This window comes from Urocampus carinirostris, chromosome 7 (assembly GCF_059441175.1).
Source record: "Urocampus carinirostris isolate Australia breed hairy pipefish chromosome 7, RoL_Ucar_1.0, whole genome shotgun sequence".
Lineage (NCBI taxonomy): Eukaryota > Metazoa > Chordata > Actinopteri > Syngnathiformes > Syngnathidae > Urocampus > Urocampus carinirostris.
Genome location: NC_142355.1, coordinates 31,205,249 through 31,230,456, shown reverse-complemented (window position 1 = coordinate 31,230,456; position 25,208 = coordinate 31,205,249). Strand labels below are relative to the sequence as shown.

The 25,208-nt window shown below is 37.8% G+C and overlaps 1 protein-coding gene across 4 annotated transcripts in view; it reads left to right on the top strand.

Moving 5' to 3' along the window:
- Positions 1-25,208, top strand: part of mef2aa (myocyte enhancer factor 2aa) — a 92,703-nt gene that overhangs the window by 11,516 nt on the left and 55,979 nt on the right. For 3 of the 4 annotated variants that reach the window (XM_088340558.1, XM_088340559.1, XM_088340556.1), the window contains exon 2: positions 21,950-22,215. In XM_088340558.1, coding sequence (XP_088196684.1) covers positions 22,162-22,215 — 54 coding nt within the window. In that variant the 5' untranslated portion in view covers positions 21,950-22,161. Of the gene's footprint in view, positions 1-226; positions 263-21,949; positions 22,216-25,208 lie in introns of all 4 variants that reach the window. The other variant, XM_088340557.1, reaches the window with a different exon arrangement.

Below are 25,208 nucleotides of genomic sequence, written 5' to 3'. Positions count from 1 at the left end.
AATAACAGTCAAGTGAGACCACGTTGGCACCACTACATCACCCTATCACTACAGCTTGTTCCCTTTTTTGTCACCACTAAGTAATATTCACATTCACATTTGTCAAGCAGCACGTAAATATTCCAATTGTTCCTACACTAATCCAATCCAGTAGCTGCGGTAAAAAAGTAGCCCTGCAGGAAATGCCCTGGCTTTTGATATCCCTTTTTTTTCTGTCTGTCTGAAGAGCCTTGTGAACCAAGACAGCTGGAGGCGGCAGGAGGTAAGCCGAGTCCAGGCCTTATTCAGCAAAACACATCAACCATTACAACAGCAAAGGGAAGTGATGCCCCCACAATCACACACACATGGACCAGTTGAATGGCTGGAATTTGACTTGCAGTCCATTGGTGTAGGCCTCTTCCGTTGAATGTTCCTAATACCAGTACTACAAATCCAACTCCTGATTTAGAGAGAGCAATATGGAGTCAGATTAGATGATTCTGTTGTCGCTCAGCTCACGGCATTGCATAGATCTATGGGGAACGTGATTCTGGAGCAAAGTGTTGAATCTGCCCGCTGATTGCTCTTCTGCCTGCCTGCAGAGGTGAAAATGGTGTCTGCTTTTCCGGCGGCGAGCCGTTGATGGCTTGCAATCACGTCAGATGGTGTAGCTTTGATTTAGTCTGCTCTTCGTACTACAAGTGCTAAGGTTGGCCAGGAGATAATACATCATTTGATTGTATTTTAGGCTTAGCATTGGTTTGAAAGAAATTTTCTTTTTTTTATTTAAATACAGTGAACTCTAGTTTAGTTTGGCGGGTATGTTCCAAAACCAACCCATTGTTATGTGAAATTCATTAAGTAGAAACAAATTTCCAATAAATACACTGACACTAAAGAACAAGCCCTCTTTACAGGTCTAAGCGTTTATAATACAAATAAAAGTAATGTAGGAAGTTGTTTTTTTAAATAACTACTGCACTGTTTAATAATAGATTAAATAATCACTGTGAACTTTCTGCCCAATAAGAATCCAGAAAACAATGCACAATGCAAATCATTGAAGTAGCGAGACTGTGAAAAGTGAACATTGTTATAGCAAGGGTTGTCTATAAAAAGAATAAAAGTAAGAAAACTAATCGACCATAGTGCTGGAGGTTTTATCAATATTTTGTATTGCTCTCGTTTTAATTAGTCAATTAGGGGGTGGGAAGTAACATTGCTTTGTTTATTGTCTGAGGAAACTCCTGTGTTTTGGGAGGAAACTAAATGCACCACCCGTTGTTGGAATAATGGTTGATAAGAAATGTACAACAAACTCCGGCATCTGGAACTTCATTACGTAATCTGATGACGAACCATAAAGGTTTTAATAATGTGTCCAATTACATTTTCAAGGACTTGTTTACTTCAGATTTGTGGCTTTGTTTATAGTTTTTGTCTGCATGACACATTACTTGAACATATTTAACAAAGTGCCCAGTTCCTTTTGTCACTAAAATATTTTCAAAAAGGCCCCTGGGACTTTTATTGGTTTTATCTTTTTGTGTTCTTTCTATTAATCTTTTAGATGGTAAAATTTAGTTATTATCACTTATAAAGGTTTTTGGCTCCGTACATTTTGCAAGTCTTAAGTACAGTAGACCCATCAGAATACAGCGTCCCTGCAATAGACTTATCTACCTCCACAATGCCCCCCTCTCTTCATTCTATGCAGGAAAAAGTCTTTGTAATTTGGTGAAACAATAAATACTGTTTACAAAAAGCCTGCGATTATAAAGCCATATGAAGGAAGCATGTGAATCGCTACATTTGTCAAGATTATGGTCTTAAACCGTAAAAAATCTTGATTATCATTGACAATTAAGACTTTTGTGTTTGATTTTGAATTTTGAGCGGGAATATATATATATATATAATATATATATATATATATACCGTATTTTCCGCACTATAAGGCGCACCTAAAAGTCTTATTTTTTTCAAAAGCTGACCATGCGCCTTATAACACAGTGCGCCTTATATATGGCTTAATATTAAATTCGCAAGGTCTCGCAACTACGAGAAACAGCCGCCGACTCCATTTTTCGCGCTGTGCATACTGGGAAATATTAAACGATTGGTAGTTGCCGGGGCTCGTGTTGTATTTGTTTACTAAGTGGCAAAATGGCTACCCCATTAAACTGCTTAATTCATATTCAACAAATACAGTATTTGTCTGAATCCAGGGTTATGACTGGTGAAGATGTAAAGCACAATTTACCTTAAACAAACTCAGAATTATTCAGAATGTCACGTTTGAGAGAGAGAGAGAGCGAGAGAAAGAGAGAGAGAGAGAGAGATTCTCTTTCATACGTGCATTTGTAAAAAAAAATGGCTCCTGTTAAGAGACACGCGTACAACGCCGAGTTTAAACTCAAAGCGATCAGTCACGCAGCACAACACGGCAATAGAGCGGCAGCGAAAGAGTTAAACTTAAATGAATCGATGGTATGGAAGTGGAGAAAGGATGAAGATAAGCTCCGCCAAGTAAGGAAAACTCAACAAAGTTTCCGTGGCAATAAAGCAAGATGGCCAGAGTTAGAGGAGACACTTGATCAGTGGGTTGTTCAACAAAGAGCGGCAAGCAGAAGTGTCAGTACGATAACTATACGTATGAAGGCAACAGCGCTGGCACAGGACAACAACACCGGACGTGGACACAGCAGAAGAAGAATTCGAGGGATTCGTCGATGAGGAGCTTATAGAGTGATCTTTGTTTTTCTTTTGTGTGTTTACGTTTTACATTTTACAGTTATTATGTTATTGCTTTATTGTTATTGTTTTGCACTCGTTGTTTTTGCACATTACGAGTGTCACTTTATTGCGATTGCACTAACGTTTCATTTAAAATAACAGTATCAGACGTTTTTTTCTTTGCGTGTTGACTAAATGGACAAAAAATAAAATGATATGTCGATGTTGTTCAAAGATGTTAAAGATGTGTCACGAAAATGCTTTACCTCAGAGAAAATAATAAAACGGCTGTTTATTTATTTTGGGAGTGAATGGAGTTGTGGAAAGCTTGTTTGTTAATAAAGTTAGACCTTTTTGAATGTTTTGTTGACATTCCCTTGAGCGTGGCAACATCTAGAGGTTGCATAACGTAACTACATTCTCTACTGTTGTCAAGTCGTCACATTTATTTACCGTAAATAGCCCTTAATCCCAAAAATGTCTCGAAGGACTGCACAGGATTACAATTACAAAATTGCACAATTACCTGATCTTAAACCAGCATGCACTTATAGCGCCTTATAATGGGGTGTGTCTTATGTATGGCATAAGTTTTAAAATATATCATTCATTGAAGGTGCGCCTTATAACATGGTGCGCCATATAGTGCGGAAAATACGGTAGTCTGTATCTCATTTTTAGAGTCTATAGAGTGGAGACCAGAGGTTACCAGGAAACAGCTTGATGCAAAAGATTCCCAGTGAGGCGAGCAGCAGGGCCTGTGGGGTTTTTCCTCTTTCTCTCCAGCTCCTTCTGTCTCCGTCTCACTGCATCTCTTTTTGCCATGGTGTTTGGACACGGTGTTCATGTGACAGTAAGATCGCATCATCTGATTTGGGCGTGGGGGTGTGGAAGAATCTGCAAGGACAACTGTAGCCGTTGCAACAGGCAATTCCCTGCCTACTGTTCTGTTCTGGGACATAAGATTTCTGTCAGAGTCACGCTAAATCGCCTGAAACATTGATTTAATTATGAAATTCGTTCTGTGTGGTGTAAGCAAGAAACTACTGAAAATAGATTTTTGTGATCACAACTTTCTATTTCTGTATGTGGGGAGTTAAGCATGAGATGGGGCCAAGACACCACAAAGCATACTATCACAGATTATTTTTTTTGTATGTTATATAATTTTAAATTCATAATCTCACTAATAAGGAAAGGGATTTACGCGGCAATACATATTTGACCAAAGTCAACCTTTTGATCTCTAAAATTGAAAATGTGTCCATTGATTATCACAGTTCTCGGATCCCTTAACCGCATGGGTCGTCGGGGCACCAATGAGGATGCAACTCGGGAACGCTTTCTCCACTGTTGATGTTTCCTGGCCTGTTTTTGGGTTGTGGCAAAGTTGGCACCTATCCATTCCTTAATGTTATCGGACCAGTTATTTGTTGGTCTTCCCCTCCTCCTGCCCCCTTGGACTTTGCTCTGGAGAATTATCTTAGCCGGTCCTGATGATCTTCTGACGTGATCATACCACTGAAGTTTCCATCTGTGTACAGTTTGAAGGGTCCAATGTGCCCTCTGATGGTGTTTCATTTGTCACATGGGCTAAGCAGCTAATGCTTAGAAGATTCCTGTAGCACCGCATCTCCATGGCCTGGATTTCCTTTTTCAGTATTGTTGTAAGAGTCCATGTGTCGGAGGCGTAGAGAAGGATCGAAGCAACCAGCGCTTGCATGAGTCCAATCTTTGATTTCACCGCTATGTTCTTGTCCCTTCAGATGGGTTTAAGTCTGGCAAGTCGGCTGTGGTTCGAGCTATCCAAGGATCCCACACCATACATGTGCTTGTTGTTCTCCACTATTGTAGAAAACATCACCCTCATCAGTTTCCATCTATTATGTAGAGTCAAAAAATCATTTTGATACTCTCTCGCTGTTTTTTTTAAATAAGTCATTCAGTTATTAATAAAATAATTAAATATAATTTCACAAACACCCCATAACATTTTTAAGTGCATCTTAATTGAGATTGTATTATTTCTATAATTATATTAGTTAATATAACGTTTATTTAGGTCAACAAGACATACAATAAGTATATCATTTTAAACCAGGTGTCCGTGACGTGGTGTCCGTGGGCATCAGGTAGCCCACGGACACTTACAACACCTGTGTAGTCCGCGGACTGTAACCCAAAAATGGCTCACCAGTGAGGTGTCATTGTGCTTTTCTAAGAGTTACATCTAACTAGCATGAAAAATCATTGACAGAATCAGTGTCTTCAAATCCTTGATTCATTCTCTGTTTGTTTTATTTCACCTATAATTCTCATCTCATCTCATTAGCTGCACCGCTTATCCTCAGTAGGGTCGCGGGGGTGCTGGAGCAATCATCGGGCAGTGGGCAGGGGACACCCTGAACTGGTTGCCAGCCAATCGCAGGGCACACAGGGACAGACAACTCACTCGCCCATTCACACCTAGGGACAATTTGTACCAGCCAATTCACCTGAAATGCATGTTTTTGGAATGTGGGGCAAAAACCGGAGTGCCCAGAGGAAACCCACGCAAGCACGGGGAGAACATACAAACTCCGCACAGGAAGTCTGGAGCTGGATTTGAACCCACGCAGGAGGTTCCCATGACATGAACTGTGCCGCACATGCGCTAACCACTGCGCCGCCGTGCTGCCCTCACCAATACTTGATATATGTAAATACATTTTAAACCTTACTTTAAATTATTGCTTGCTAATACCCAAATAATACCATGATAACAACATAGTAATAAATCTGATACGTCTTTATTTTAGAAAAAAATATAATAAACTAGTAGGCATTCAAACTGATCAGTAACAAAATTGTAACTCACAGCTTAAAATACGTTGGTGAATGAGGGGTGATTTAAACCATCTCACTGTAAATTAAGATGCACATTAGGGAAGAGTTATGAAAATAATGTATGTTGAATTCATAAATATTTTTTTCATTTTACAACTTGTCTTTTTGACTTTGGAAGTAACACAAAGGTCCAATATCATGATGCAAATTAAAAAACATATTAAAAAACATAATAAATTATACAAAAAGGGATTTGAAGTCTGACCAGCAGAATTGATTTATTTCAAACTTTCAACAGTGATCCGTTTAAAACTTAACATTTCTTGAGAGTTGTCTCAATTGACACTGTGCCATCACTGCCTGGTAAATGCCAACACAATCTGAGATGCGCTGTATCTATTTTCTAGGAAACAAATTCATTGCTGTTTGAATTTGTCCTGCTTGTGTGTATGACTAATGGCCCACCCTGGTTGGCCAGATTGCATAAAGCTTTTATGCAACGTCGTGTAGAAAGAGGCATCAAGTGGAAGATAAAAATGGGAAGAAAAAAATCGAATATTTATGACTACCTTTTCATTTTTTTCCTTTTACGGGGAAAAATGCACTTAAAACAGTATAGGGAGCCTTTGTGAACTTAAAAAAAAAGTTATCTTTCCCCTCCTTTCATTTACTCTCCAGCTTGCCGGTTTGCAAACCACATGGACACAGCAAATATCTTGAATCAGAGCTTAGTTTGATCCTCGGTATATTCAAACCTAGCTGTGAGATTGGCGTAAACACTTAGCAGCTACTGAAGACGCATTATGCATGACATCCCCTAATATCCTTCCACTGTGGATTCCCCTGGAGGAAGATCTCGGTTCATCATCGCTATTTACCATTTTGGCGTTGCAGCGTTCGCGCAACATCAAAAGGCTGCAGCTTACACTTAACACAGCTCACAGGCTTCCTGGGATGGTTGGGCACCGTTGCTCCCTATGGCGTTGGCATTATCATTGTTCCCCAATGACGAGTCCATCCGATGATAGACAGTCATGCAAATCAATGCGCCAGCCAGCAGCACTGAACCATATGTTCTAGGCAACGACACCAATCACTAAAAAGTGATTGTTAAGACACTGCTTTTTGTTTTGATCTATGAGGGAACTCACCTTGGTCCTGTCACTATGTTAACATGCAGGGAATGAATCATTTACATGCATAGAGACAAACAAATAACTCAATACATCATATTTTCCAGGCTATCAGTCTCTAAGGAGTTTTAGTCTCACTAGCCAAATATGCATAACTAAGAAATAACAAACATGAATAAGGCTAAGTTCACACTGCAGAGCTTAATGCTCAATTCGGATTGTTTTTGTGAAATTCAATGTTTTTGTGAGGTTCACATTTCAATCTAAATGCAGCTTGTATGCAATCTAGGTCTGTAACAATTAACCGACAAAATTGATTAAAATCGAATATTAAAAGCATTGGCAACTAATTAAATAATTATTTTTGATTTGTGAGCCACTAAGTACGTTAAATCAACGCAAATACTACTGCACACAATTCCGATGTGATGCTGAAGGTTGTAGTAGCGCTTTGGTCTGGCAGAGGGCGCCAAGACTTTTTTTTTTAAAAATTAACACAGAAGTTATTTTACATTTATTAAGTTATTATAACATTTTTTGAACATTGCATCATTACAAACAAAATTAAACTTTTATTAAAATGTTTCATCATGAAATAAAGTAGCAAAACTTGAAATTTCTGAACTACATAGGGGAAAAAACGGTAAACTAGTAAATAAAATGAATAAAGTAAAAGGAAAAATAACAATAATGACATGTTTAAATCTATATAAGGAACATATTATATATCAGGGATGTGATTTTTCCGCTAATTCGCGGAATTCCGCTTTTTTTATCTCCAAAAATAAAATTTTAAAATTTCCGGTGTTTTAATTGGTAAAAAAAAACGATTTCGTCTCGACAGCATGCCATTTGAGTGTTTCCGTAACTGAAATGAAACGTACTTGCGATTGGTTGAAGTCTCGTGTTGACCAATAAACGCGCTTGTTATAGGAGTGTGCCATTGTTCATTTCTCACACGTTTTTGCCGGGTGTTTAAAGAAAGATGTCCGTGATCGAACGCAAAGATGCTCCGCGAGCTAAAGAAATTGATAAGATTGTAAAAAACAAGTTTCGATGGGACTGGTTGGAGAAGGAATTATCTACGAATGTTGGAAAGAAGACTGTGACGAATTTGTTCAATGACTTTATTCGGAAGATCGATCGTGCCGGGAAAGCACTTTGCATTTGGTGTCATGATACCATCGACTATGGTGGGAGAGGTTTCAAAGCTCTTGAAAGTCACGCAAAGAGCAAAAAACACGTGAAAGAACTCCAGTCAAGAACGACAAATTATTCCATCGCTGGAAGTTTCGGTGCCCAAACGAAAACTCCAAAACTTTACGGCCTCCATCCCTTATTGACATCACAATCGGAAGCGGTAATAAAGAGACGTGATCCACCCCAACAACCTGTACCAGTTGCTGATAGAGTCGTGAATTTTGAGGTAGGTGGTAAACTTTTCAAATTTATTTGACAGTTTTCCCATTTTTTTCGAAAATATTATAACGTAATAAAAATGGCCATAAATATTTAACAATTACAATAATAGATTTTCATGTGTACATTACACCAACACTTTACTGTAGGGCCTATACTTATTGTACTTTCATTTATCAAATACTTGGATACGCTGCTATTAAAGAAATAAATTATTACATTTAAAATATGATTTAGGAAATTTAAAAATATTATTAAGCCTAATAGTAATCAAAACTATTGTCAGTATTTATATTTTTTAAATTAAGTACTTGTATGATATTCTACCATTGATTTTCTTAATGGCCACGATATTATTATGGTACATAATTTACTTAATATTAATAACATGGTTAATCATTGACACAAACTCAAATGAGGTCCTACCTGGTTTCCCCCCCCCCAGCTAGCAATCACCCCCCCCCCCCCCGCTAATTTTCAGATAATTTCACTTTGGTCAAATCACATCCCTGTATATATCTTTTTCATATTAAGAATGTTTAACAAATTTAAATATTTAACCCCCCCAAAAATTGACAACATTTTGAAATATGGGTTTAAATGTTTGACTTCTTTTTTGTGCATAAAAAAATTGATGAATATGAAATGTATTACTTTCTTTTTTGTTTGATATGATCTTTCGATAAGGACGTAGGAAAAGATTGTTACATATTTGCAGGTGTATATAGTTGCATGTAATTTTGTTTATTGTCAAGTTCATTGACACTTGGATCTTTTATTGTTTTTATATTATAGAATATTCTGTTGTTTGTGCACTATTTTTCTATTTGTCCATTACTTCAATATTTGAATAAAGATGAAAAAAAATCAATTTTATCAATTAATCACCAGATCCATTTAACATAATTGTTAGTATCAGCCCTAGAACAATCTCCTGTGACTTTTCTGCATCTCTTGTATGAATGCTACAAGTCTGCCTTATGCGCAAAGGCGAACACGTGACGTCACATGCAATGCGGCCAGTGTTTAAGGAAATACACATGGATGCTAACGGCAGAGTGTATCAAGCAGTTTTAATTTTTTTATTTAAGTTATTGTGCTACCAGAGACTGAACAGAGTTGTGCCCCCAACTATTAATCTAATCCAAACCTAAATTTTCCGTTCGTTGAATGCTTTCCGTGTTTTTGTCTGCCATGGCTTTTGAGTTCTACGCTTCCTCCCGCCTCTTGATGACGAGCAGGTCGCATGAACTGTTCACACAGAAGTCTCATTCCAAAAGATCAGATACGCATCTGACTTGGGACCACATATGAAAGTGGCTGGTGTGGATTTTTGCCGTTCAGACGCTCTTTAACAGATCTGATACAGGTTACGTCTTTGCAACACAATCAGATTTTCCTGCAATGTGAACCGAGCCTTGGTCACATTTTGGAAATTTAGGAAATGTATTTGATAAAGTCCAACACCAAAAAACATACATGTCATCTTGAAAGGAATTATAAAATTAAAATAAAATATAGAATGCGGTATACTAACATTACATGTGCGTGCATATCTTGCACATCAATAATGACGTATTGAGACTTACTCTTAACTCTCACATAAAGAACCCGTTTACCAAATTATCAGCTTTCCTTCAAATCACTAAATCCAATGAAATATTCATTCGCTGTGTCACTTACCTCTAAACAACTTCCCCCACTCGGATGGTAGTAAAAAGCTGCTACTTGACTACTTCCTTCTGCTTCCATGTCTCTGTCAAGGTTGAAATGATCAACACAGGGCTAGAGCGCCCTCTTGCAGTGTAGTGTGAAAATAACATGTGAAGTGATGTAACAAAAATTTAAAACTCAATGATATAATTATGTGTAAATAATTTCACATATGTCTCACTGGATTTTAATCCCTGGCCAAACTACACTCATAGTATGTAAAATACCGTTCATCGCTTTTGCGAGTATTCTAATTACAAAAGATAAGTGAGAGCTTCGCAATTACGTGAAAAATGTAGTTTTCTGCATTTTTATTTTGAAATTAAATAAATGATGATTTAATTCATATCATTCATCAAATTCAACAAAGTATGGTGCTTGTTTCCTCCAACAACTAAGCTCTATTGCTGCATCCCATGTGTTGACAAGGTGTGCTGATACAATGCTTCCCATAAGTTAAGACTGATATTAAATAAGGATGCGTACAATGGCGGCCTTCACTTTAAAAAGATGGATACATATGTAGTATTTTCTCCATAGGGTCATGAAATTATATTGAAACTTCCTGGAGGAATCAACCAATACACATAGGGCTTTTTGGACGAGAACAACAAATATAGTACCCTGAATGGAGGAACTGCACACAAGCAATCAGATTACTAATATTTATTTACAGTCAAGAACATATAGAAAATAATAAAACCGATTTGGAATGTTTTTCATAGTAGTATGTTTTGTAGTGCTGTGGTTAGCATATTTGCCTTACACACGAAAGGTCCCCAGTTTGAGACCACTGGGTGGAAACATGTTGGCCAAAACACACCAGAGGAAATGGGTTCCTTACAACCCTAGTGTTTAAGGGATCCAACCAACCAACCAGCCAGCCAGCTAGCCAGCATTTAAGAGCGCCACTTTTAGGTTGAAAGTGGTTCTTGAAATTATCACTTCAAGAAACTGAAGAAAACAATATTGATCATTGCTAACTTAATTTTACAAACTTAATATAAAAATATCTATTATATTTTCAACAATCCACACAATTGTAAAAATGAACCTTTTCCAATTCAAAAATGAACATTGCTTGGTATCTTTTTTGTCCCTTTATAGTTTTATAGAAAATGTGTATTTAGTAATTTGCTTTTAACTGGCGTAGCAAGCAACGGTACATTATTTGTATTCGCTAGCTTTGTTGTTTATAATCCAGTACAGGAGTTCAAAATTATCTATGTTGTAACTGTCCATATCATATGTCGGTTAGGGGAACACTGTTCCAAACATAGCTGTTGATGTTATTTGTAGTGAACCATGTCAAGACATTAACTTGTTATAGAGGCCTTCCCCATTTAGTTAACGTGATCTGCCTCATTAGCTCCGTTATTTGTCAATTACATTTACTATAGAAGGGGCAACACGAAGGAATAGTCGCAGAGGTCGGAATGGCAGACCTACTTTGTATTAAAACTATGTCAAACAAATTGTGGCTCCTAGAAAACTTGAATACTGAATTTGAAATTTGATTTCTTCATAAAACTCTAACCAGCTAGTTAAAAGATGTCAACTATTTCTAAGTTGTGTACATAGCCGTGTTGTCCAAAAACTGTATAGCTAAATGTCAACATTTACAGATGCTTATTTTGCTCCCAAGTTGATGCACATTTAGATAATTTAGACCAATAACTGATTTTTATTCCTTTTTTGAGATGCAATTTGAGAGAAGTAAAAATCACTGGTATCCTGTGACAGACGGATACGGCATAGACCGTAGAGTTTACTGTTGATCTGTGGCTTAAAGAGGTTCGAGAGGTTCGAGATGATCCCCCATTTGTTTAGAAGAAAACCAGATGCTTGGCTTTGTGTGGTTGTTTAAAAGCGACAGAAAGTGGGGCAAACCAGGAAACTATACAAGCTGTGCTTTGCGTCCGACTTCTCATTTGCATTCATTTTTAATGAGACATAAATCATCACCCCGCCGTCGCATCAAAGAAGTTGCCATCCGGTAGTCTGGTAAAAGTTTCCGCCGAGGGATTTACCTTGAGAACGAACGAAGCGTCTTCCACGTGAAATGGATCCTACTGTTGGGAGAGGGTCATCGCTTTATCCTTGAGAAACTGAAAAGGCATTTATTGGCTGGGGCCACAAGAACCTGACTGACACAAATGGATCATTGGGAATAGAAGTGTCCCAGCAGTAATTATATTACTACACAAGCCACACACACTACCTCTGAGGTAGGATGGCACTGCTGCGGGATGCTGCTTTTAGCCTTGTTTCTGTCTACCATAGCCCTCTTTACTACTTGTAACTCTTAGAATATCACTTTCACCTGATATCGACACAGGAAGTATGCCAGACAACATTTTAGATTGAACATTTTTCTTATCAATATTTTGAAACACGGGGTTCTTACAGGTACTTCAAAATGCATCAATTTTAATGTGTTTTCAAGGTCAGGAAAATGCCTAAATATTGTGTGAAGTTGCCATGTTTCTTGGCAGCCTAACTCCATATAACATGCAATAAATGATGAATCTTTTTTTTTTTAAAAGTCCTTAAAAATGACACCGACTTGTCTGCTCTGGTGGCTGGTCATTAGGTTGTTGTCATGAAAAACGTCACCGCCCCTTATTGGTCGCACCCAAGAGGACAACTCTATATAGAAAACCGGCTCGGCTCACCTCAAATTTTTTTGTGTCTGTTTTAATGGTATTATCAGTAAAACGTCATGCACCAAATTATTTTGTAATTAGTAATTTCATACTTTTTGTTGGAAATCCCTGAAAAACACAGGACGTATAAAATAAAATATTCACAGATCTACACTACTATGATTAGTATTTTGTATTTCTAACATAAACCTGCATTTTTATTTTTCAAAGTGGATGTCAAGTCAAAAAGTTATTTTTTCATATTTATTATATTTAATCGAATGTTGGGTTTGTGGGAGTATTAATTCCTTCTTTTTTTCCTATCTTTGGGGGCTGCCATGTTTACACTACTGCAACCTGCTTTTACTAAAATATAAAAAGTGCCCACATCTTGCCTACAGTAAAGCAAAGCATTAACTTAAATCTGGTTTAAAGTGTTGCCTTAAGAATTAAAGCAAATTGGAAGTTTTAACTTTGAAAGCAATCAAGTCAGCAGGTTTCCAACAAAATCTGGCAGCCGTTAGAAAATAAATTATAATGCATAAATTAGCCGCATAATTGCATAAGCCGCAGGGTTGAAAGCTTGGTAAAAAAGTCGTGGCTTATAGTCCGAATTTTACTGTAATCGAGTGCAAGCGATGATATAGAATTGAATGGTGGAAGAAATCGGGGGTGAAAGCTTTTAATTTGGTGGCACCTGCTCTCAATTTAAATCTACATTACCCACTGCCTGCACAGAAGTGCTGTCAAAAATTAAAGCTTACAAGCTTTAACTCGATTTGGCAACCCGAATGTTAAAAACTCAAATTTTAAAGCAGATTGGAGATTTAATTTTAATATTCATCAACCTGATCAGCAGACGGAGAAACAAAATTAAACTGTGGAAGAATTGAGTATGAAACTTTTAAATTAGCATCACTAAAAAGCGTATCGATCTGGAGAGTTTGATTTTACAGTTTTTATATAAGTGTTTGAATTCAAGCATAATCACTGTTTTTTTTTTTTTTACAAACTATAATATGATCTTTCTTTTACCTTGTCTACATTCATTTGTATTTTCCAAAACCTTGCTCCGTGGTACTTAGTCAGTTAAAAAAGAGACATGAAATTAATGTAGTGTCATCTTCTCGTGAAACCCTAGGGCACTCGGTCAAAGTCACCTTGCATAGTCCTCCCTTCCCCTGACAGTTGCACGGGAGTGAGATGGAGGTGTCTGCGCTCTGGCGCTCCTGATGTACCATGTTATTAGTTGTTGGTAAGGCTGCAACTAATGATTATTAAAGTAGTCCACTAATCACAACTATTGAAATGATTAATTGGGTAATTGAATAGTTATTATTACCTTTGTAAATTTAGGATTACATTGAGTAAATTATTCCTGGACCCTGGCTATTTCAGCTGAAAATGAAAATCTCCATTCTGATCCCTGCATATGCTCTCTTTGAGAGCAAAGTATACGCGTATAAAATCCTGACATCAAAACCGTATTCGATCAAATGTTTCTTAAATCTTACTGAGCGGAGTCTGATTTGTTTTCGTTCAACTGTCCAACGTGCTTTTTAAATGTTCTTAAAATGTTCTGACTTACTAAGTAGTGTTTCCATTGGCCGTATACAGGCTCAAATGCCCCTAAACTTAGATATTTGGGTACGCGTACTTGATGTTGACGTTGCCATTATTGTATGTTTATGTGACAGCTCTAGACGCTATTGGGCATGAGCGACTCTCAGGTCGTTTGAAAAACGTGTCTGGCGTTCCATAGATTTTTGCTGACAACGACGACCCACCATTGTGGACCTAGTTGTTAGTAATTGTCATGGTTTTTAGATTTCTTTTGTTGTTGTAAGCAATTCTGAGATCTGCATGGTTTTCAGACGGCGTTGTCATTTGGCCACGGGTGAAACATTTCCTCCCTCGTCTGGTAGGGGTTTCCATTCCTTTTGATGTCATTTTGTAGGTGATAAGTAGCTTCCCGGCTCGCCATTCCCCAGTTCGCGCAAGGTGCGAGCAGCATGAAGGATTGTTTGAACTTGCATTGATTCAGTGAGGGATTACAGCTGGGTCACTGGAGAGTTGGGTCGAGCCGTCGTCGTCATGGTGGCAGATTAACCGCTCGCTGTCTGCTCGGCTGCAGTTTTGGGGCCTGTGCGCTGGTTCGGGTCACGCTCTCCTTTTCAACTATAAATTTTTATACGCCATTTGATTGATTTTTCTTTTAGGCTCTATCTGAGGCTTCGGTTGGGTAGAATACGTATTACTTTATCGAGTAAGGCGAGGAAGATATGCTGTGACCTTTAGTGTCACTTTCAAGTTTCCTGTCTTGTTAGAGTCTGCTTTAACTACTTTAGAAAGTTGTTTTTAAATTCAGGGACACACTAAAACTGTGTAAAATATCTCGCCTATGCATAAGAAAATGTATATTCATATTTTATTCTAATATTTTGCACAACGTTGCTGGTAATGTCCATTTTTATGTTACACGGTCTTCCGATGCTCTTACAACTTTTATGTATATGTATGTAAACACGCATCATTTGTAACATTGCTTATTTATCCTAAAATTATTTTTCTTTTTTTTTTCTACGTATTTTATTAGATATTTAACCTGGAGTGCCACATTTATCATCCTCATAAACAATCTACAGTACGTGTTTTTTAATCAATGCAATCAAAACCAATCTAATTCGGATACTTTCCATCAGGCGAACAAGCTCCAATAATAAAAAGTCTGCTTTTTTAACAGCATGAAACATCATCAAGTGCTCAAATAAATAGTTTTTGATGCAGTCAACCGAAAATGTTTTCTTTTCAATTATACAATAAATACTGTTCTATTATAAATTCAATAAAAAGATTCCCCTGTTTGCCCATTTTTGGGCCAGTTGTTTTTCACGTGTATTCATAACTAATCACACAAAGAAGAAGCCAAGATACTTTTAAGCAAATGAGAATGAAGAACAAAATGCACCATGCAAATCAGTAAAGTAGCAACACCATGTACCTTTGACTGGGTGGGGCTTTTTTGGATGGTGCACAATTCCATTATAATTGTGTATACATGTGGGAAGAATTAGTTTTTCTTTTTGCTCAGTGATTGAGACTCTCCTTTTCCACATGTGAGGGCATCATAGTACAATATGTTTCAAATTCTTGAAATCATAGATTTTCAGAATTATTTTGTTTTTTTATCTCTAATCTACTGTACTTTGTGATAAAGCAGGGCTACTGTTTTCTCTGTTTTGATTTTGTTCTGCATTCAAACAATTACACTTTATATCTGCAATCATCCGGTTTTGAGGGGGCGGTACTGTCTCGTGTAAACAAATGACTGCTAATTACCACATTTATCCTGTGTGGTGTGTTAAAACAAAAATATTTGTCGTTCCTAGTGGAAAAAAGTAAACAAAGAGTTTTTACACTCAAATAATTAAACTTTTTTCATCATAAAAACTAATGAGTTTTTATTTCTCTTCCAAGCCGGTTTATCTAGTTGGACTCCTTTCAACGATTTTTTTTTTGCCAACGCTTCGTTTTTTTATCCTTTAGTTCTTTGCACTTTCATAATGGCATTAAATATAACTACTTCTCATTAGTTGCTGTGGAAACTGTGTTTGGACTGACATAGACACAATATTCACTCATCGAAAAGGAAGATTGAAGAAGCTCCGGGTAGCCGTTGTTTGTTGAAGAGGGATCAGCCCCCTCTACTAGATTAGCATCAGGAGACATTAACACTGGTGATGCTGCAGGGGCCACAATCCTTCCTTTTCACCACTGGAGAGGGAGATAAGCTCGCAAAAAGGAGGTTGGAGGGGAGTAAATGAAGTGGGGTGCGGTGGTTAGAGTGTGGCGGGATCAGGCTGGCTTGTCTTTGCTTCCCTCAGGCCAACAACCCATTTACAGGTGCGACAACTTCTGATGAAAGCCAAGAACAAGGAGATGGTGGAGAGGATATGTTGGCCCATTGCATTGCTGCAACATGATATTGTTAACTTGTCTCATTCTGCTTCGTTTGGGCTTTCCTATGAATGTAATCGATTTGTGTTAAATTATGACTTAGTTGACACTCAAAATAAGGAGAGAAGACATCAATGGATTTTAAACTTGCAGTGAGACCAAGGAAAAAAGCCTTCAGATACTGTTAGAATTGTCCATTCCCCATCCGGAAGCACTCTCCGGGGTCCTCTTTTTATTTAATCTTCAACGTTACAAAAACAGATCTTCCCTATGGTTTATGGAACTCGAAAGAAGAGTAACATGATTAGCCGATAGCAACAATGATGTAATAGTAAAAACAATGAACAACAGTGCACAATAAGTCAAAAGAAGGAACTGACATCATACGAAAAGTCCTTTGCAGTTGTCCAATACTAATAACCGAATGAATTTATCAGTGTCGGTGGGCTTCCCTCCAGAAAATACAGAAAAGGAAAAGCTTCTTGGATGCATATGAATTCTAATGTATATCTGTACCTCATTTTTGTGTAACTGGACAGATGAGTAGTTTTGCTAAAAAAAGATCTACATTCACCAAGTGTAAGCTTGTGAAAGTCACTGAAGCTGTTTGATTAACATCCTAGTAAACATAATAGTGGGGTTGCAACTAATGACTATTTTAATCGTCACCGACTACGAAGACGATTTGTCAAAAAACGATTAATATTTCATTAAGTTGATCTACTTATGAGGAAAATTATGATAAGCACAATATAATATGGTACGATTAAAACTAAATCCTTTATTGAACACAATGCGGATTCGTGCAAAAAATTACATCAAAATGCTGTATCCTGTTGGGCGCAGTGCTCTGTCACTAGAGACAATAATAAGAGGATAAACTTCAGTCCATTTTTTTTTTGGGTAGACAAACAAATAATTAGATACAATCAAGTAAACATTTCTTTTATCCCCGAAAAACCAAGTACAAGCTCATTAGCTGCAGTCGAACAAATACTATGTGCATTTTAGTATATTCATTATATGCGTATTGACTTGAACGTTTCTTGAATCATATTGAGGCGAGTCAGACTCCATTTCGTTTGGCTGTCTTATGTGCTCTATTAGTGTTGGTTCTCACCGAGCTACTGCCATGATATACAAGGTCTGCTTTGCAAACTTTTGGAGTAAACTTTTTATTGGCCATATCTAGACTAAAATGCTCCCAAACTTTTGAAGTATTTGATGTTAATTGCGTCATCTCTGTATGTTTTTGTCACCAATTGAGAAAGGGGCACTATTGCGCATGAGCGACTCTCAGCAGAAATTATATACTTGTAGAGATGTCTCACTCCTTTGGAAAATGACTATGGAATTCATTGTCTACTATTTCTGTTATCAATTTTTGATGACAACATTGACTGATCATTGCAGCCCATGTGAACATGCATTCCACCACATTATTCAAAGGCATATCTGTACCCCATTCTTATGTAACCGGCCAGATGAGTTGTTTGGAAAGGAAAACAAATCTTCACTGACCAATTGTAAGCTAGCTTGTGCATGGATGGCACTGAAGGTGTTTAATCAACCTTCCACTAAACTTAATAGTCCAGCAAAGTGTAGCCACCAGAGATGAGCCCCTCTGTGGTTGTTTAGTCTCACACTAATCATCACAATGGTTTTCCGAAGGGAAGGGTGTCCCCAAGGTGGTCCCTCCCTTTCCTTCTCTCCGGCTTTTGCCTTTGACTGTGGAGAACATGCAGACTTGCAGAAGAATAACAGGAAGTGGACAGGGAGGAAGGGGAATCTTGTCTACCCGAGGCCTGCCTTTGGATTGTGAGGATAAGCAGTTGGAATCCGTTGTAACATGAGCCAGGCTCATGTTGGCTCCACTTCTTATGATTTCCTCTCCCAATAATGGTTTCAAACTTTGCCCCAACCGACAGCTTCATACACATTTTTGCTATTGATTTGTTGCCAGAAAGAGGTTCTGTTTGATACCTGGCTGTGCCACCTGTTATATTTCTATGAATGTCATTTGTTATACTTTTACGATATTTTTTAAATCAATTGTTTTTATGGCACCGGCAGAATATTCAGATTACAGTGAATCCTTGTTTCGGAGGGATTACATTTCAAAAGAACCTGTGATAGGTGATATCAGTAGAATAAAAACCTTAGAAACGCAGGATATGACAATAATCCGTAATGAGTTGTGGATGAGTAAAATTGCGAGGATTATTGGCTAATTCGTTCCCAGATAATTAATTAATTCAATTCATCTAGCATCACTACTAGTCTTGGGACTCGTAATGAATAAAAACAGTATGGAAATACAATATTGTATAGCCGACACGCAATGGAGAGACGGAAAGGCATTGTGGCAGGTATTTCTGTCCATAGCATATTGGCATTTTTATTAAACCATAATGATAACCAAAAGCAGATCAGCCTTTTATTGCCTCTATCATGAGGAGCCAGGCATCTTCGAGACGTTTTTTTGGCATATGCACAAGCTTGGCAGAGGTTTTGGGCACGCCCAATAATTTGTTGTTGACGTTGTATAGTAGGAAAAAAATTCTATTAAGAGGTGCCGCAATAATAGATTCTACCAGACTGTAAAGTGAAAATGTTGTAAGGCCGGGATGTAGTATCCCAGGGGTCTAATGTACATTCAAAACAGAATCCGTTCCGAAGGCACTTGCAGATAGTTCCGATTACTGCACAGCCTGAAACGTGTTTGGTGATGAATGAATAACCGGTCACCTGGCATATTGATCCCCGTAATTGTTTTCAAACCCCATTTGTATTCCGTAACGCGATCCTGTGTAACAGAGGTGTTTCAGTTTGCTTGTTCCGACTAAAGATGATTACATATTGCAATCAGTGTCTCTGGAGGCTGATCAAGGAAATCTAGCCAAATGCCAAATGTTAAAATAGAGATACCTGAAAATCTAGTATGCAAGCATGTGCACATCATTATGCTGTCTGTCACAGCAGGACAGCTCCAGACTGGAGGCATAATGGACGCTGCCATGACATTTCTCTTACACAGATGTGAAATGACAAGCAGAGAGAAAATTCAGACAGCAGGTGTGCAACTCTCTCAATTTCTTGCATACACTGAACAAATCTTAGCCCAAAGCTAAGGTGAAGATGGCTCTATGGGACATATCTAGAAATCTTTAGCCAAAATAGGTCTTTCATAATTATTTTGATATATCGCTTGATTGTTAATTTTTCCGTTTAATTTTCGACACATTTTCCCTGTCCTGGCACGTGCAAACAATTGTACCTGCTTCACAGGGTGATATCGCTCAGGTTATCCCTGATCCAGAAAGCCAGACACCATAATTTCTGTTCATCTGTAAGCCGTAATGACTGTGTGCCACTGGAAAGTAGTCATTTTCTTTGACCCTGCCAATTGTGGCCCTGGCTTTCTTGTTTCACAATTACAAACTGCTTGTTATTGTCACAGTTACTAACCTTTTGAATTTGTCTTCATAAGGGAGGCATTGTTTTTCTTTTTCTCTTTCTTTCTTTTTTTAAGAATTTGCTCACAATAAGTGATTGATTTACCAACAGTCTGGAGCTATAAATTCTGAGGCAGTTATAATGGACATGTATGTTCCCAAGGGAACAGTAGCTAAGTTACACATTCACACACACACACACACATACTAATGTATATATAGAATATTATATATTATATACATTTTATATATTATACATATTATAGATATGTATACTGCCACCTCTTTCACCTTTGTGATCGCCCTTCGAACCCATGAGACTTTTACCTATGTTAGCCTGGGACTTGGTGCTGTCTTCATCATCTTAAGAGCAAAGTTGGCATCGTTGTGAGCTTGGGAAGGTCAAAAGGATGACACCACTAGAGTATAGACATTTCTGTGCTCGCGGTTCAAACTTTTAATAGTTCCATTTCTACACTCTCTGAGTTAATCAATTTAACATCAATCAATTCAGAGAGTTAGAGCCTATAAGAGGTTTGCAAGCTGGGTTGGTTAAAACTGGGGTCATCAATGTGGTGCCAGTGGGCAAGAACACTTGAGTATCCAGTGAATCTGTTCTGAAAACAGCTCACCAGTGATGGGTCATTTTGACTTTCTAGGAAATTGAATTTCTAACTGGCATGATAAATCATTGACATGATCAGCGTCTTCAAATTAGCTTACCATATTTATTGGTGTATAATGCGCACTCCTATTAATTGATTAAAATCTGCATTACATTTTTTTTACACCTTGTCTCAGGTCAAACTTGGAATTTGGCTGCAACGGTAATAAAACCCGGGTTGCATTGGTAGGAAGACCAAATCCTAAGCACTGGACCACCAGTGGTATTGGTCACATATGAAAAGGCATTCGGGGTTATCGCATCATCACACTATTTTTCTTAACGGCGCCAGAGATGAATGTTAATTTCATTGGTTAATTCACATGTTACAATGACAAAAAAATATCTGTTCTTCTAATTTATTGTAAATTGTCTCCCTCCTCGTGCTTTTTTGCCTTTATTTATACCTTTCAGGACTACTTTTTGTTTTCTATACATTTTCTAAAATTCATCTCTGGTACCGTGACAAGGAATAGTGTGATAATGAGATAAAAAATAATGCCTTGACGTATATCATCTATATTACTGGTGCTCCAGTGGTTGGGATTTACGGTCTTACTACCGCCACGACCCGGGTTTGATTCCTATTGGTTCCAATGTTTTGTGATCGTGGTTAGCCATATTTTTTGACTTATTAATTATTGCACAAATACTTTAAAACCTTGTGAATATAAAAAGATGTGTGTTATACACGAATAAATATGGTATAATTTATTTATATGAATTACTCAGTGCTTTCATAAAGGGCAAGACTTTTGATGTTTGATCTGATTTTAACCCTTCTAATAATTACAACTCTGTTATAACATTATAATAATTTAGTAACAAATTAGTAATCTAAGTTATTTTAGAAATTCATATCAAACTGGTAGGCCTATGCGCGTATCACTTAAAAACATAGTTCTCAGCGTCAAAAAGGTCGATGACCGTTGGTCTATAATCAGCAATAACATATAACATGGGGCTCTTCTAAATGCTCAGACAGAATCTGAATCCTGAATACAACTCAAACATGTTCTATTCTTCTATCAGTCTTACACACAAGTGGCCAAAACATTCCTTTTGAAAAATTTACTGCATTAAAAAAAAACAAGAGGGGTCATTCAAAATTGAGGGATGACAAGAAAAATTGACATAACTGACACTCATCCATTTACTTATTTAAAAACTTTTATTCATTTGTCGGTTTTTGTTCCCTGCATGTCACAAGCTGTCTTTCATTGACTTCAGCTGTGGCTCACATGAGGAGATAAGGCCCTGAAAATGTGGGTTTCATACTCCCAATGACATTGAGAACAGAAGACACTTGTGCTTTGAAGTGCCTAAGGAGACATTACCGAGTGTCATGTTAACTCTGTTCTCTCTCTCTGCCTCGCTCACTCACTATGGCTGTTTCTCTTTCTTTTTTTTTTCTTCTAGATTGTGCTGGGTGACTGCTGAAGAGCATATGGTGCGTGCAGACCAGTGAAAGAGCGGATAGCAGAAAAAGGACTCGCGCAATGTGCTAGGAAAAGCGGTGGACGCAAAGTATTTGTGGGTTTGTGTGTGCGTATGCGTGCGTGCATGAGTGTTGTCGATTGTCCAATATCGTCCGTGAAGTGTCAAGGAGACGGGGAAAAGGACGAGGAGCCATGGGGCGGAAGAAGATACAGATCACCAGGATAATGGATGAAAGGAACAGACAGGTACTCACTCAATTAGGGGGAACAGATTTGATGTTTATATTTTTTTGGGGGGGGTTTTCCCCACGTGGACTTGTAATGTTCTATTTAAAGTTGCTGGAACTTTGTCCAGTAGACCCCTGGGTTACAACATGAATCCTTTCTTAGGTGGTGATTGCTCTGTGAATTAACCGTATAGCGGTGGAAATAGAAACATGATTATTGGTTAATGTGTTCCAAACTCCATGTTAATCATTTACTATGTACATACATATTGAATATTAGTAACAAAAGAGCTTTCAGAAATTAATAATTACATTACAATTAAGTGTATATGATTAAATGTCATTAATACTTAATTTACATGTTAAGGGAAAATGAAATGTATTTACTTTTGGTGTGACGTGACTTGAGCTGATACAGTGGAGTTAGTGGGTGGATGTTGAGGGGGGAGGAATCGACAGACTTAAAAGTGGTGGGGTGCCTCTTTTGAGGTGCCCTTAAAAAGTTGAAAGTTAAACATGTTCTCTATTATGTGTTAATAATGCCCAACTGAGTTGAAAGAGACTATGGTTTATTTTTCACTGTCTATCTCTTTATCTTTTACCAGTGCTGTTTGGGGCAGAACAGGTTAGGTTCAAAGAATGGGGGCGGGGCGCAGTGCTGGAAAGTGACGTCATGCGCTTCCCTGCATGTTTTTAAAAAATATTTATCTAATGTAGCATGAAAATGGTGGAAGAAAGTACAGTCCCAACGGCTACCCGAACTCCCCAAAATTGGAAAGAGGTTATTTGAGCGCTTTGAATAGATGCACGTATTTACACACACATCATTAATGAGTTGAGTGAGCACGCAGCGTTCATGACTAAGCCAGGAATTGGCAGTAGAAAATTACCAAATTCCAAATTGTGTACTGCTCCTTAAATTTAAAACAGATCTCAAAATGTCCACTGTTGAGGATTGTCATGCCCTAAAAATACATTGTTGCTTTAATTCTCTCTTTATTCTTATTTATTGTCCTGATTGTTTATTCGGTATGGCCATGCAACTTAGCCAGAGTAATGATTTGTCAAGTCAAGTCACATTTATTTATATAGCCCTTAATCACAAAAATGTCTCGAGTGACTGCACAGGATTACAATTACAAAATTGCACAATCACCTGATGTTAAACCAGCATGTGTTTTTGTGTGCTTTCTCCATATTTCTTTCTTTCTTTAAGCTTTGTTTTTATGGTTATCATGTATTTGCTTCTCCATTTTTCATTATTGCAGGTCTAAGGACCCATAACTAATGGATATAGTATAAAACATACAATATTATATTGTCTTCTAACTATGTATAGTGTTTGGGAAGCACACAATATTATGAATTGACAAAAGAGAGAGAAAAAGGCATTGTAGGAGGGATTTCAGTCAATAGCATATTGGCATCCTCATAATGCCGTGACGCAAACCATTAGCAGAGAAGCATCTTATGACGTCGACCAATAGTACAGGAATCTTTGAAACATATGAGGAATGTTACTCATACAGATATACGCACAAGAACAGCAAAATTTACATTTTTGGGCATGCAAAATAATTTATTATTGATGCCGATGACGAGGAAAAACAAAGGGCTGAAAAAGCCTTGTGATTAAGGGCTATACAAATAAACATGATTTGACTTGACTTAAAGTAGAAATACCGTTAACCAGGGCTTTTACATCAATAATATTTACTCAAGTTGCTCATAGTCAGAGGAATACACACCAAAATATTGCAGATTATACAAAAGTAGGTTTTATCTTTGTGTTTTTTCTGGATCAAAGCAGATATAATGTAAATATTTCAGTTGTCCAAAGCCTGACAGTTGTATTTGGCCCTGAGTGCTGTTAATGTGCTTGGTACGATGCTGATGTGATTTCCAAAGTGTCTCTGTCATCAAAATGCTTTTTCCTTCCTACCTACATCCCAGCTTTCCCCTGTGCCTTACTTCCATCCACACTCTAGTCCTGTCTTTGTTTGCATTGATGTAAAGAGACATTCCTCCCTCAAGTCTTATCCAGTTCAACAAAGACCATGACATTTCTTTGTCATATTTACAGACGCGTCTCCTATGCCATCCGGCAATTTTGGCCAGGAAAATTGATGAGGCAGCATGAGTGCTGGGCGGCAGCGGTTGTCATCCTAAATCCTTCCCGCAGCTTGGGTAGTAGGACGGGCTCCCCTTCTTTGTAATGTCATTGGTAGCAATTAGGAGTGGCCGCCGCACCGCAGCACCCTCTCATTTACAGGGCGGGTCAGTGGGGCGCTCAGCATCCTTCTCGGCTACTGTGGTCTAGCCTACCCGCAGAGCTGGATAGAATTCACTCCCGTCTGTTTCTGCAAGTCCAACAAATCAACAGTAAACACCTCATTAGTTAACGTTTCAGTTCTTTAATGTATGAATTTAAAAAAACATTGAACTGGGTGTAGCCATTCATGATTTTTACACTCAGGCAATGGTCATGGATTTTTGGACCAATCCGAATGATTTTCATGCCTGGATACAAATGGCTATTAATGTTTACAAAGCATCTATGAGTACAGATGCTGCCCCAATTACGAACAACTGTTCGTAAGATGAATTTGTTCGTAAGTTGCTTCAGTGCTATATTTTGTATGTTTAAGGCTTGTATAAGTAACCTGTATTGTTTTGTACTAAAAATAGGTTAAGTGTAACTTTTGGAAGATGTGCTTCAAAAGGTCATCCTCCGTAGTAAAAAGTGGCCGGAAAAAAGCGTTCCGACCATTTACTCAACCGCATCAAGCTTTCTTATTACACTTTCATTTCAAAAGAAACGGCTCCCCTCTTCTTAACACTTTACGCCAACCATATTGAACTGATGCTTGAGATATTAAACAATAAAAGCGTCAAAGTTCTGAGCGTGCTGGAGATTCTGTACACGTAGAACTGTATGTTTACAGACGAAGGAGATTTTTTTTTACATCCGGGTGGATGCTGGGTGACACAACACCACGCGCCTGTAGAGGC